The 15,627-nt window shown below is 37.2% G+C and overlaps 1 protein-coding gene across 1 annotated transcript in view; it reads left to right on the top strand.

Annotated features, from left to right (window-relative positions):
- Positions 1-1,966: 1,966 nt before the first annotated feature.
- LOC128643893 (probable cation-transporting ATPase 13A5) overlaps positions 1,967-15,627 on the top strand; it is a 33,351-nt gene continuing 19,690 nt past the window's right edge. The window contains exons 1-2 of the mRNA XM_053696664.1: positions 1,967-2,030; positions 12,530-12,684. Coding sequence (XP_053552639.1) covers positions 1,967-2,030; positions 12,530-12,684 — 219 coding nt within the window. The remainder of the gene's footprint in view (positions 2,031-12,529; positions 12,685-15,627) is intronic.

Raw genomic sequence — 15,627 nt, 5'->3', positions numbered from 1 at the left:
AAAAGGACAGATCTTACTATTGTTAACTTAGACTCCTAACGAGAGCCCAGAGATATTAATAGAGCAACTCAACATTATAACTATCTGAATAAAGACAACTAAGCATATGGACAGCCCAGACTAGAATGTACTGTTCAGACAAAGCTCTAGGTTAGTCATACATGGCAATATAAAGATAGAATATGTAGGCTGTCATCCTGACTATCCATAAAACATTGATACTAAGCGTTTATACCTGTATGGGCCCTAATTATCATGCAAAAAGTGACAAGAAAGGTAATATATATAAGAACTTATTCCACACATGTGTATAACATCTAAGATAGGTCTCCCAATTGATACCTATAACTATAGACAACTATGCGTTGTCAGCAGAGTGCTATAACACTCGGGAGCCTGGGCCTGGAATTATTCAGTATAGGGGCTTCTAAATCTTTGGAAGGAGATAGAGAATATAGGGTTGTCAGTTTACAGGTTTAATGACAGGCTTCAACACATCTGAAGTGTAGATATGGCAACAGGCCGCTAATTACCCAAGAGAGAACTAAGTAAGAATGCAAACTTGGCATCTAAGGCTAGACAGTATAGCGTGGGCAATGAGGTCTAAATATGTTACTATAGGCATGGCAGGAGCACACTAATAATGTGCGTCAGGTGTACATCTGTTGTCAGGAGAAGGAGTAGATATTATGGACAGCAAAACAGCAATAGTTCACATAACTAAGCTCTTACATATCTACTGTTCAGTATAGATAAGCTCATTAACAGCAATGGTGAGGCATGAAACAAACCCATAGATTCATACATACTGAATGGTGGCCACACTCTGTATAAGACACTGGATCTATATTCCCCAGGAAGCTGAATGCACAAACAAACATATGAGTGAGCTAAGAGTGTACCAGCATACAAGGGAATAGTTGTGAGGTCAGAAGGGAATGCACACCACACATCAATCGCCCTCTTAACATAAAAAATTCAAGGCAAAACATTTTTAACCAGGAAAAAAGGGAAATAGGGTATAACTTGCAGGAGTAGTCAAATAGGTACTTAGAAAAAGAAAGTCTCACATTTCCATTGAATTAAAGTACTTTAACATAGCTGAGTTCATGCAGCAAGACGGTCTTAACACTGAGACTGCAAATTCAGACCACCTAGTCGTCATGTTATACTGCAGTTACAGGGGAAAGTCATCTGGCAGAAATCAGCGAGTGCTCCAGAAATTACATACTCCACACTTCTACAGTTACAGTACAGGCGTTCTTGAATTGGAGTATGTAAGAACCTGGTTAGATGCTAAAGCATTGGGCACGCACTGCCACAATAAATCAGTCACCCAACTCCAACTCTAATAGTAGTGCGGTCAGTGTCTCCAGGGCTCAGATTAGACCGGGCAGGAGTATGCTTGGCAAAACAGCTGCAATTCAAACACAGGCTGTATAAAAAAGGTGTCCTCCTGGAAGGGTAGTGTACTCCATCTGCAAGCTCATAGAAATATGTCAGCACATCCAGCAAGGCAGGATTATGATCTTTCAGCACCCTCGGGTAAGATCGGCTCAGAGGCTCCGCTGGGATGTGCAGGTAGGCACTGGCCCTAGGGTCTGAAACAACCGGAGGTTGGGACTTGATAACTGGCAAGTCGGTGCACTGTGCTCGAGGAGTTGCACCGGAGCCCACCTCCGCATGTAGTTCTTCCAGGTGAGATTGTAGGCGATCAAATCGAGTACTCATCATGTACTCAAATTCCTCTAGGTGGATCAGTAGGACCGTGTAGAGGTCCGTCATGTTCTTGGCCGGGAGCGGCTACTTTTTCTGTGCCAAACTTTTTGTATGAGTCGGTCGCCTTTGGAGCCCACTGAAGACCCACCCGTTCAGGAGATTGCCCAATTTTGTAAGCAGCGGGCACTTACCGGGCTCTGACATCGGGTGTTTCAGGCCAAGCAGCTATTACCGGTAGGACGGTGCTATGGGATCCTTTGGTCAGGTGGGTTGCCAAGTGTACAGCCACATCTGCAAGATAGGTCCTCCTGGTACGGGGTAGTCTTGTGCGCCGGTCTTGGGGTTAGTTATCTCACTGAGTGTAAGCGTATCCGGCCCGGCGATCTCCCACGCTAGATGGGCCGCGGCCTACAACGGGCAGCAGTATCGTATCTCAGTTTAGGTTTAAAAGTCTATCTGGGTGCTTTTGTGTTCCCCTTGATTCTTGTGCTCAGATTATTTATAAATCCAGCCTTTAATGTGATTTTAAAACCTTAAAGTCAGCTTTCATTTCAGGAGCTCTAGTTAAACATGTCCATTCTCTTGCTCGTCCAGGCTCCGCCCCCCAAATTATTCCTATTTAAAGCTAAATACTTACCTGTAAAATAAATCCTAATATAGCTACACTATAAATTATAATTATATTATAGCTATTTTAGGATTAATATTTATTTTACAGGTAACTTTGTAATTATTTTAACCAGGTACAATAGCTATTAAATAGTTAATAACTATTTAATAGTTACCTAGTTAAAATAATAACAAAATTACCTATAAAATAAATCCTAACCTAAGTTACAATTAAACCTAACACTACACTATCATTAAATTAATTAAATAAAATATCTACAATTACCTACAATTAAACCTAACACTACACTATCAATACATTAATTAAATACAATATCTACAAATAACTACAATGAAATAAACTAACTAAAGTACAAAAAATAAAAAAGAACTAAGTTACAAAAAAAAAAAAAATATTTACAAACATAAGGAAAATCTTACAACAATTTTAAACTAATTACACCTACTCTAAGCCCCCTAATAAAATAACAAAGCCCCCCAAAATAAAAAATGCCCTACCCTATTCTAAATTACTAAAGTTCAAAGCTCTTTTACCTTACCAGCCCTGAACAGGGCCCTTTGCGGGGCATGCCCCAAGAAGTTCAGCTCTTTTGCCTGTAAAAAAAAACATACAATACCCCCCCCCAACATTACAACCCACCACCCACATACCCCTAATCTAACCCAAACCCCCCTTAAATAAACCTAACACTAAGCCCCTGAAGATCATCCTACCTTGTCTTCACCATACCAGGTTCACCGATCCGTCCTGGCTCCAAAATCTTCATCCAACCCAAGCGGGGGCTAGACATCCATCTTCCGGCGGCTGAAGAGGTCCAGAAGAGGCTCCAAAGTCTTCATCCTATCCGGGAAGAAGAGTAGATCCGGACCGGCAACCATCATCTTCCAAGCGGCATCTTCTATCTTCATCCGATGAGGACCGGCTCCATCCTGAAGAACTCCACCGCGGACCCATCTTCATCCGGCGACGTCCAACTGAAGAATGACGGTTCCTTTAAGGGACGTCATCCAAGATGGCGTCCCTCGAATTCCGATTGGCTGATAGGATTCTATCAGCCAATCGGAATTAAGGTAGGAATATTCTGATTGGCTGATGGAATCAGCCAATCAGAATCAAGTTCAATCCAATTGGCTGATCCAATCAGCCAATCAGATTGAGCTCGCATTCTATTGGCTGTTCCGATCAGCCAATAGAATGCAAGCTCAATCTGATATGAACCGGCGTTAGCCCAGAAAGCTCTTAACTACTGACTTTTTTCTGCGGCTGGAGTTTTGTCGTTAGATTTCTACATGACTCTAAATACCGGAGTTAGAAAAATCCCATTGAAAAGATAGGATACGCAATTTACGTAAGGGGATCTGCGGTATGGAAAAGTCGCGGCTGAAAAGTGAGCGTTAGACCCTTTTTTGAGTGACTCCAAATACCGGAGGTAGCCTAAAACCAGCGTTAGGAGCCTCTAACGCTGGTTTTCACGGCTACCGCCAAACTCCAAATCTAGGCCTAAGTTTGCCTGAAATTTTTATAAAGAAAAATGTTGTTGGCTTGGCAGGCATAAAAACTGAGGTAGAAAAAAGTGCTGATGTTGTTGGCTTGGCAGGCATAAAAACTGAGATAGAAAAAAGTGCTGATGTTGTTGGCTTGTCAGGCATAAAAAACTGAGGTATAAAAAAGTGATGATGTTGTTGGTTTGTCAGGCATAAAAAACTGAGGTATAAAAAAGTGATGATGTTGTTGGTTTGTCAGGCATAAAAAACTGAGGTATAAAAAAGTGATGATGTTGTTGGCTTGTCAGGCATAAAAAACTGAGGTATAAAAAAGTGATGATGTTGTTGGTTTGTCAGGCATAAAAAACTGAGGTATAAAAAAGTGATGATGTTGTTGCTTGGCAGGCATAAAAAACTGAGGTATAAAAAAGTGCTGATGTTGTTGGCTTGGCAGGCATAAAAACTGAGGTAGAAAAAAGTGACTCCAAATACCGGAGGTAGCCTAAAACCAGCGTTAGGAGCCTCTAACGCTGGTTTTCACGGCTACCGCCAAACTCCAAATCTAGGCCTAAGTTTGCCTGAAATTTTTATAAAGAAAAATGTTGTTGGCTTGGCAGGCATAAAAACTGAGGTAGAAAAAAGTGCTGATGTTGTTGGCTTGGCAGGCATAAAAACTGAGATAGAAAAAAGTGCTGATGTTGTTGGCTTGTCAGGCATAAAAAACTGAGGTATAAAAAAGTGATGATGTTGTTGGTTTGTCAGGCATAAAAAACTGAGGTATAAAAAAGTGATGATGTTGTTGGTTTGTCAGGCATAAAAAACTGAGGTATAAAAAAGTGATGATGTTGTTGGCTTGTCAGGCATAAAAAACTGAGGTATAAAAAAGTGATGATGTTGTTGGTTTGTCAGGCATAAAAAACTGAGGTATAAAAAAGTGATGATGTTGTTGGCTTGGCAGGCATAAAAAACTGAGGTATAAAAAAGTGCTGATGTTGTTGGCTTGGCAGGCATAAAAACTGAGGTAGAAAAAAGTGTTGATGTTGTTGGCTTGTCAGGCGTAAAAAACTGAGGTAGAAAAAAGTGATGATGTTGTTGGTTTGTCAGGCATAAAAAACTGAGGTATAAAAAAGTGATGATGTTGTTGGTTTGTCAGGCATAAAAAACTGAGGTATAAAAAAGTGATGATGTTGTTGGCTTGGCAGGGATAAAAATCTGGGGTATAAAAAAGTGCTGATGTTGGCTTGACCGGTATAAAAAAGCGCTGATTTGCGGAAAATGTGTGGACAAGATGGTTAAATATATACATTTTGAGATTTTGTTTTTATGGAGATCGGTGGCTTGTGTCTAAATTTATAAAACTTTAAATTAAGTGTTTTATAAATAACATTTTTAAATTGACAAATATTCAAAAAGTATTTGCATAAAAATCATTAAAAAGGCCTCTCAATTTTAGTTGCACAGTTGGTGGTATGTTATCTTTGATCCTATTCACATTGTATCCTAACTGCTTTTCTTGATTTCACACTGTGAATACTTTGCACTTTGCATTACCAAAGGTATTCCATTCCATCATATTAAACTATTAATTCTGTTTTTTGCAGGATTTTTCGATTTATGTAATTAAAAGCCTATACCTTCTAAAGCATCAATGTTGTCTTCTTTCAAACATCCTATTTAGAGCCCCATTTATCAAGCTGCAAAAGTAGCTTCTGGGCTCCAGCTATTTAGGCTTGCCTGAAACGCTATTTATGTAGCATTTAAGACTTCTGCTGCTTAATATTTCTAAACTTTGGCGAAGTGAAATCATCCTGATCTGATCGATATGATTGACAACCCCTGCTCAAGACCGCAACTGAACAAGGGGTGGCATTACACAAGCAACTGCTTGTGCAATGTTAAATGCATGCAGCATATGTCCTTTGACTTATCACACACTATTAGATGTTTTATGAGCTGATAAAAACGATAAAAATATAGTTCAAACCACATTTTGTTAAATATATGCACAGTTACAATATAATAAACAACATTGAATTTTTTAGACACCATGGTATCAATCACAATCTGTCGTCGGGCCTTCAATTGTATTTTTATTCTTCAATAAGACTTGATGACAATAGAATGTTTTCGGCTATATCCCGCATGTTCAATTGCATTTTTGGATCTTCGCTGAAAGCCCTTTTTTACTATAGGTTTCCGAAAAGTTATCTGAAATGGCCACAGGAGACAATGTGGAGGTTTATTTAAATACAAGATATAAATTGATTAAAACTCTATCCATCACTATTGTATAGGCTGTATACAGTGGACATGGCACACATTTAAATATGTTTAGGTTCATAGATATATATGTATAAGTGCTGAGTACGTAATATCTTGTACAGCTAAGGGGATCAGTAGGAAAAGTCATATCAAGAACCCAAAATCTACAAATAGTTTGTAGTGATATATTTTTTAAATGTTTGATTCTAAGTTACACTTGCGCTGTCTTGTTTGTCACCAAAATTGCAAACAACTTCATAACTTTAAAACAGGATTGCGCAATTGTGACTTCCATAGGAACTGTTAATTGCACTTAACCATTGTTAATGCACAACAGTGCTAATATTTATGTGGCTCAATGTGTTTATCTGGATAATATTAAAGTAATTGTAAAGTTGCCACTTTTTGGTTGACTATATATGTACCTTATCCATTTATGAGGAAAGTAGCTAAGTTTTTTCGTTTATAGTTCTTTCTAAATCTGATATATGAATGAAATAAAAAGTCTGTGTTACTGTGCCTCGCTCCTCCCAGTGTTTACTTCCTGCTCTAAGATATGATTATCGTAGAGATCGGTCCCTATGTTAGCATCTAGGCTCGCATTTAGTTTGGAAGAATGTGAAATCACTTGCGCATGCACTATAGATGAAGGGGGCTGATTAGATAAAGTCCTGGTCACCTAATGGCCAGGATTTAAACTAGATGGAAAAAAAAACATCACTGAAAAAAATTACATGGAGCCGGGTGGAATACAGGACCATAGGAATCCAAAGTTGAAACAGTAATAACTTTAATGTAATGGTTGAATTAAATAATTCATGAATGAAAGTACTATTTCATTTTCAATAGCAAGCAAATACCGGTTTGACAGTTTCACAACTTTACAATCACTTTAATAAGAATTGAGGTATGAACATAAAATGAAACAGTGAATATTAATAAGCCATGGATGGACAATGTTCTGAGGCAGGAGACCTGTCCGCCAGAGCTCACTGCCAGTGATGGAAGCATTGATGACAAAACATATGATTGCACATGGCCACTCAATACACGTTTCAGAGCTAGAGTGGCAGAGTAGTCGTCACACTATGAAATAATATGACCTATTATTTGATGTCTATACTCTAGATCAGTGATAGCTTACTTCCTTACATGTAATGGCCACAGATCAATATTTTAGAAGCCTTAAGGCATTCATATAAATGTACAGCTATTAAAAATGCAAATAATAACATCCTAAAACTATGCATTGACACAGGCCAGATTTAGGTAAGGCTGCAGAGAAGGCTTTTTTCCATGTTTTGGCTGCAGATCCAGCAGATATAGCAGTAAATGTAAAAAAATCAAATCAAGTAAAAACGGCAAAATAAACCTTATAAAAGAAACCATTCGATGCCAAGACAAAGGCGTAATTTATATTATACAATGCTCATGCCAGATGCAATATATAGGAGAGACCACCAGGACCCTAAGGGAGCGTATAAGGGAACATCTCTCATGTATAGATAGGGGAAACCTAGAAACTCATCTTTACACCCACTTTAGAGAAGTACATGAAAATAACCTAAAAGATTTTTTATTCTGGGGTATTAAGAAAATGAAACCAGAATGGAGAGGGGGTAATTTTGAAGAAAAACTTTTAAGAAAGGAAGCGGAATTAATCTACAATATGCAGACCCTCCATCCATCAGGATTGAATTCCGAATTAGATATCTCCCCGTTTCTCACTTAATAAATAAACTTAAGCCACATATGAACCCCCAGGTTCATGCAGACCCTCCATCCATCAGGAGAAAATTCTAAATTTAAAATCTCCCCGTGTCTGATTCAATAAACACACTAGAATCACATAAGAATCTCTAGGATTATATAGAAATGTCCAATCTATATATAATAAGACCTACTAATTTAACACAATACATTACAAATCATATATATATATATATATATATATATACTATTGTTTTTCTTTTATAGATATGAACTATGTTTCAGATGAAGGTATATATGAACGTATTTATGTTGTTAAATATAGAGATGTAGACACAAAAGATTTATTTTGAGTTAAAATTGTGACCCATCATTATAAACAATTTCCTTATAAAAAATTTACACAAAATGTCATTAAAGATTCTATCAATTACTAATAAGAAAAGGTCTCTGTATATACAAACTTAGAAAATTGTCACTAAATATCTAAAAATACTTACTAATATATCTTGAAATTCCACCTTAAATAAAATATGAGAGACTATCTACAATTCCACCTTAAATAATCACAGATCAGACTGAAGAATCAAGCAACCAATAGGAAGGAAAAGAGGGCTATTTAAAAAAATGGGAAAAGCACACAAAGATATACGTCTTGATAAAGCCTGCTGGTGAAACGCGTTGACGTTTTTATCTACAACAGCACCAATCCTAAAAGTCTGGAGAAGTGACCCAAAAGCACCCTGCATGATCTCGGATGAAAAACGAGTACAGGGGAACTAATTGGTAACGAACGGCCGTTTGTTTGCTTCTTTCATCAGCTATATTGCTGGCATACACGCTGACAGCGTGCATCACATCACCGAGACTCTCAAAGCAAAGACGCTACCTAGCAGAGAGATTCCAGCCTCTTACACTCAGGATTTTACCTTCGACCATCTGCCATCAGAGCAGACCTTTTCTCTGAAACCGCGGAACATCAAAATTCAAAACAAGTAAGAGAGACATCGATAAAAACAGCTGCATAAATAAACCGGTAAGAAAAAGATCTAACAATCAGGCAGTGCCAGAAGATCCGGTAAGCTAAATTAAAACCTCTTACTGACTTTATATCTGCACAAAATATGGGCATTTGATTCCTAGAGGAAACTATGTACTTTAATTATATCTGATCCGCTAATCATATGATACATTGAAACGCTCCAATTTAGAGCACTGGAAGTTTTTTACAAAAAGTCTAAAGATCTGTTTTAACCCCTTAATGACCACAATGTACCCTGTATGTCACTGGTCGTTAAGGGGTTTTTCAGGACAAAATAGCACAAGTCTAGCAAGAACACCCTATTAATGCCCTCCCTAGAGCAGGCTTTGTGGAATAGAGCAGTCTCAATGCTGGTGGAAAGACAGCGTTATAAAACAATCAAGTCCCAAAAAAAGGCCAGCGACATACAGGGTACGTCGCTGGTCCTTAAGGGGTTAAGGTGGAATAATCTAAAATTACAGTGTTATATACTTGTTATTTTAAACAGTTGACCGTTCTTAATCTGAGACCTACAAGAAATATTTTTAAAGATTCGTTATATATATGCAATTTCTAAAAATGATTGATACTGCTTTTATTATGTTTTTATTATAAACACGTTTTGAAGCTATATTGTACTGTATAAGGGAGACGTCCCTAAATGTAAGGGTGTATACATATATATTTTTATATAATAAAACAAAATACCACATATATATGTGATTTCCATTTAAAAAATCTTGTATTTCATCTCATTATTCCATATAACCCTTAGAGCTTTTTTTAGCGCTCCTGCACTACTTCTAACTGATTTTAGTTTTTAACCTATTAGTGATCTTGGGGAAGATCGCTTGTAAAGGAGCATAGGGGTTAGCCATAGGGCGCTACACTTAGTATTTGTAAAGCCCTGGTCACCTAATGGCCAGGATTTAAACTAGATGGAAAAAAAAAACGTCACTGAAAAAAATTACATGGAGCCGGGTGGAATACAGGACCATAGGAATCCAAAGTTGAAACAGTAATAACTTTACAGGGAGTGCAGAATTATTAGGCAAATTAGTATTTTGACCACATCATCCTCTTTATGCATGTTGTCTTACTCCAAGCTGTATAGGCTCGAAAGCCTACTACCAATGAAGCATATTAGGTGATGTGCATCTCTGTAATGAGAAGGGGTGTGGTCTAATGACATCAACACCCTATATCAGGTGTGCATAATTATTAGGCAACTTCCTTTCCTTTGGCAAAATGGGTCAAAAGAAGGACTTGACAGGCTCAGAAAAGTCAAAAATAGTGAGATATCTTGCAGAGGGATGCAGCACTCTTAAAATTACAAAGCTTCTGAAGCGTGATCATCGAACAATCAAGCGTTTCATTCAAAATAGTCAACAGGGTCGCAAGAAGCGTGTGGAAAAACCAAGGCGCAAAATAACTGCCCATGAACTGAGAAAAGTCAAGCGTGCAGCTGCCAAGATGCCACCTGCCACCAGTTTGGCCATATTTCAGAGCTGCAACATCACTGGAGTGCCCAAAAGCACAAGGTGTGCAATACTCAGAGACATGGCCAAGGTAAGAAAGGCTGAAAGACGACCACCACTGAACAAGACACACAAGCTGAAACGTCAAGACTGGGCCAAGAAATATCTCAAGACTGATTTTTCTAAGGTTTTATGGACTGATGAAATGAGAGTGAGTCTTGATGGGCCAGATGGATGGGCCCGTGGCTGGATTGGTAAAGGGCAGAGAGCTCCAGTCCGACTCAGACGCCAGCAAGGTGGAGGTGGAGTACTGGTTTGGGCTGGTATCATCAAAGATGAGCTTGTGGGGCCTTTTCGGGTTGAGGATGGAGTCAAGCTCAACTCCCAGTCCTACTGCCAGTTTCTGGAAGACACCTTCTTCAAGCAGTGGTACAGGAAGAAGTCTGCATCCTTCAAGAAAAACATGATTTTCATGCAGGACAATGCTCCATCACACGCGTCCAAGTACTCCACAGCGTGGCTGGCAAGAAAGGGTATAAAAGAAGAAAATCTAATGACATGGCCTCCTTGTTCACCTGATCTGAACCCCATTGAGAACCTGTGGTCCATCATCAAATGTGAGATTTACAAGGAGGGAAAACAGTACACCTCTCTGAACAGTGTCTGGGAGGCTGTGGTTGCTGCTGCACACAATGTTGATGGTGAACAGATCAAAACACTGACAGAATCCATGGATGGCAGGCTTTTGAGTGTCCTTGCAAAGAAAGGTGGCTATATTGGTCACTGATTTGTTTTTTTTGTTTTTTTGAATGTCAGAAATGTATATTTGTGAATGTTGAGATGTTATATTGGTTTCACTGGTAAAAATAAATAATTGAAATGGGTATATATTTGTTTTTTGTTAAGTTGCCTAATAATTATGCACAGTAATAGTCACCTGCACACACAGATATCCCCCTAAAATAGCTATAACTAAAAACAAACTAAAAACTACTTCCAAAACTATTCAGCTTTGATATTAATGAGTTTTTTGGGTTCATTGAGAACATCGTTGTTGTTCAATAATAAAATTAATCCTCAAAAATACAACTTGCCTAATAATTCTGCACTCCCTGTAATGTAATGGTTGAATAAAATAATTCATGAATGAAAGTACTATTTATTTTTCAAAAGCAAGCAAACGCCGGTTTAACAGTTGCGCAACTTTACAATCACTTTAATAAGAATTGAGGTATGAACATAAAATGAAACAGTGAATATTAATAAGCCATGGATGGACAATGTTCCGAGGCAGGGGACCTTTCCGCCAGAGCTCACTGCCAGTGATGGAAGCATTGATGACAAAATATATGATTGCACAAGGCCACTCAATACACGTTTCAGAGCTAGAGTGGCAGAGTAGTCGTCACACTATGAAATAATATGACCTATTATTTGATGTCTATACTCTAGATCAGTGATAGCTTACTTCCTTACATGTAATGGCCACAGATCAATATTTTAGAAGCCTTAAGGCATTCATATAAATGTACAGCTATTAAAAATGCAAATAATAACATCCTAAAACTATGCATTGGCACAGGCCAGATTTAGGTAAGTCTGCAGATAACCTGCTATCTACTGTTTTCCCCTCCAAAAGACTCTGTTGAATTATTGTCATCTTGTTTGCCCACCCACCAGAAGTAATCACAACATTTTTTTTTTATTCAGATGCTTCCTAGGGCCACATGAATAATGGCACACCTTCTTAGCTCTGATTTTTCCTGTGAGCAGAAAAAACTAGGGTAGTTGGCCACATATAGCCCATGGACCACCATTTGACCATCCCTGCTCTAGATCACAATGAGGTCAAGGATTTTCTCCCTGTGAAATGAAGTATAGTAATCAAATTGTGTGTCGCACCTGATTTACATTCCATTAGTCAATACCTTAGATGTTGCAAATGTAAGCTGGGTGCAAAATATGCATCCATTACCTGCTATGATTGACCATTATAAAACATAATATGAAGGTGAACTTGATAATGAACTTAATAATGCTTTGCATTTACCAGAATATAATCTCATAAATAAGGGAGTAAATTCAGCATAGAGACTGCTCTGTGTGTGACATCATCAGGTATGTTAATTTATGCATTGTAGGAAATATTTTTCAGAGTTGATAGGTCTGGACAGATATCACTAGTTCTCCATATTTTTATTTTTTGTTTTTGTTTATTTTCTAGGTGACAATGTTCAAACAGCTTGTACAGTTGGTAAAGCATCTGGCATGGTTCCCGATGGTAGTAAATTAATTCTGATAGACGCCAATGACCCTGAAGAAAATTTTCCTGCATCAATAAATTGGCAAACAATGGAAGAAAATGGACACAAGTCAAATGTATGTGTTAATTCCAAAGTAAATATTTAGCACGCAAGGTATTGTCATGTTTTCTCAAAGGCAAAATTTTTAATAGATTACATGATATCTAAAATTGACAGAGCTTTTCATGCAGCTTTGTCAATATATTCTGGAACTATTGTATTTGTACTTGTTATTTTATAATTATAATACATTTGCTATGACACCAGTAAATTATTTTTTAGTAAATGTAGCCATTCTAACAGATTATTTACATTTGTGCATATATGTTTTATTGTTACTTTTAAGGAAAATTCTATAGTGATCTCCTGACATTGTTCGTCATGTGTCCTCCAGTGTCCTATCTGCCACAACTGGGTTGCTTGTGGTAGAGATGTTGCAACTGTGTTAATCTTTAGTATCACTGAATGCTAGTTCCAAAATAATAGTCTTAACAATATACTTTTAAGAAAGTTTACATTCAGCATTTTTAAACTCTTTAAGCTAGTTCCCTATAGAGGGGCATATTTATCAAAGCGTCAACTGAAAATACGTTTGAATTCCGCATTGTATTTGTCGCAAGACTGATCCGCCATAGTTATTAAAGCATCAAGATCGGCAAATGTTGAAATTTGTAACGTAATATACAATCCCGCGATCTCAATCCGACGCAGCTTGATGCTTGCATCATTACAGATGTTTCAAATTCACATTCAACTCTATTTGACCCTTTTTCCAATTTATCAAACATTTAACAGGTACGCTCACGTGTATTCCGACGCAGCGTACCTAATTTTCAATCAGCCACCCTTGAGGTCATTGATGCCATAGAACTCAATGGGAGTCTGAAAACACCAAAAGCTTATGTTCAATGCTGCAAGAGAATGAAGTATATTACATAATAAAAGTAAATTAGAGACTCTATTAAAATTGTATACCCTTTCTAAATCAAACAATATTATTGCTACACATTTGGTACACTAGTAGATATAGGGATAAAAATGAAAAATACATTACTACTTATGGATTATGCTACAAATTTGTCTCTAATTACAAATCAAGGGGACAGTATTTCTACAAATTTGTTGAAAAGTTTTGCCCCAAACTTGTCGCACTAATAGATAAAGAGATAAAAATGAAATAAATACACAATATAATATAGCTAACTTCCTTTTTATTTTTTGGGAAAAAATCTATGTGCACCATGTTTAAGCCATGTAATACAAGTCACACTCTCCATATCGCGCCAACTTTTACTCAACACTTTTCACACCAATTATGACGCAAACTCCAAAACAACCCACACACTAGTGAATTTAACTACTTTTCATCGGAATATGCATAATCACATGATTTATGATTCATGACATCAGCCAATCTAATATACAATTTAAACTATCACACAATGATCACTCATCAGAACTTGTAAGTGCCATTTGTTACATTGTGTATTATACTTTGAAAGTATGTATATGTGAAATTAGTATTAAAGATAAACATTGATGCTGACATTAGGACACACAGTGTAATATTTTAGACAAGGATTTTAAAATTTTAATTGATGTTTGATTCAATATAATCTTAAACTGATAGCTCAAAGAGATAGCCCACCTAACATTAAACTGTCATGATTCAGATACAGCAGAAATTAAAATAACCTCTTTACTGTCATGCTATTTTCAGTGTATCTCTTCCTTCTCTTGAATTTATTTTTCAGTAAGAAATGTCAGCTTTATAAAACAAGATTGCAATCAGGAGGGGTTAGGGTTACACAGGTACAGAGAGAAAGATGGCCCAGCTCTTAAAATATCCATTGATTGCAAATAAATATATATGATACCCTGATTACATGTTATATTCGCAAAACATTTTCAAAAGTTTTGAAAAATCTGAAAGGTTTGTGATGTTTTCTAGACGCAAAGACAAATGTTACCAACACAAAGTTATTAAATAGCATTCCCTTTCTAAGTCATGTTTTGCAATGTTAATACTCTATATTATTCTTCAATTCACTCTGCAATTATTTTCAAACGAAGGATAGCAAAAAAGTGGCATGCAAAATACATTGAAATTACTTTAAAAGGGCATTCTATTTCACACAAAGGATATCAAGAGATTGAAAACAGTGGCATGGAAAATACATTGAAATGACTTTAAAATGGCATTCTACTTTGTGCAGGTTCACCAGCTGTAATAAATGCAGGTGTATTGTTTGTGCAATTAACTAATGGCTAGATTCCGAGTCTTGCGTTAGCCTTAAAAAGCAGCGTTGAGAGGTCCCAACGCTGCTTTTTAACGCCCGCTGGTATTACGAGTCTTGAAATGACAGGCTTACCGCTCACTTTTTTGGTCAGACTCGAAAATACTGCAAATCCACTTACGTCAATTGCGTATCCTATATTTTCAATGGGACTTGCATAACTCCCATATTACAAGTATTCCAAAAAGTGAGCGGTACAGCCTCTCCTGTCAAGACTGATACCGCATTTAAAAGTCAGTAGTTAAGAGTTTTATGGGCTAACGCCGTAGCATAAAACTCTTAACTAAAGTACTAAAAAGTACACTTACACCCATAAACTACCTATTAACCCCTAAACCGAGGCCCCCCACACATCGCAAACACTAAAATAAATTTTTAACCCCTAATCTGCTGAACCGGACATCGCCGCCACTATAATAAATATATTAACCCCTAAACCGCCGCACTCCCGCATCGCAAACACTAGTTAAATATTATTAACCCCTAATCTGCCTGCCCTAACATCGCCGACACCTACCTACATTTATTAACCCCTAATCTGCCGCCCCCAACGTCGCCGCCACTATATTAAAGTTATTAACCCCTAAATCTAATTTTAACCCTAACACCCCCTAACTTAAATATAATTTAAATAAATCTAAATAAAATAACTATCATTAACTAAATTATTCCTATAAAAACTAAATACTTACCTAAAAAATAAACCCTAAGCTAGCTACAAT

This window comes from Bombina bombina, unplaced genomic scaffold (assembly GCF_027579735.1).
Source record: "Bombina bombina isolate aBomBom1 unplaced genomic scaffold, aBomBom1.pri scaffold_830, whole genome shotgun sequence".
Classification (NCBI taxonomy): Eukaryota; Metazoa; Chordata; class Amphibia; order Anura; family Bombinatoridae; genus Bombina; species Bombina bombina.
The sequence above is the reverse complement of the archived record's forward strand: the minus strand, read 5'-3'. Positions and strand labels throughout refer to the sequence as shown.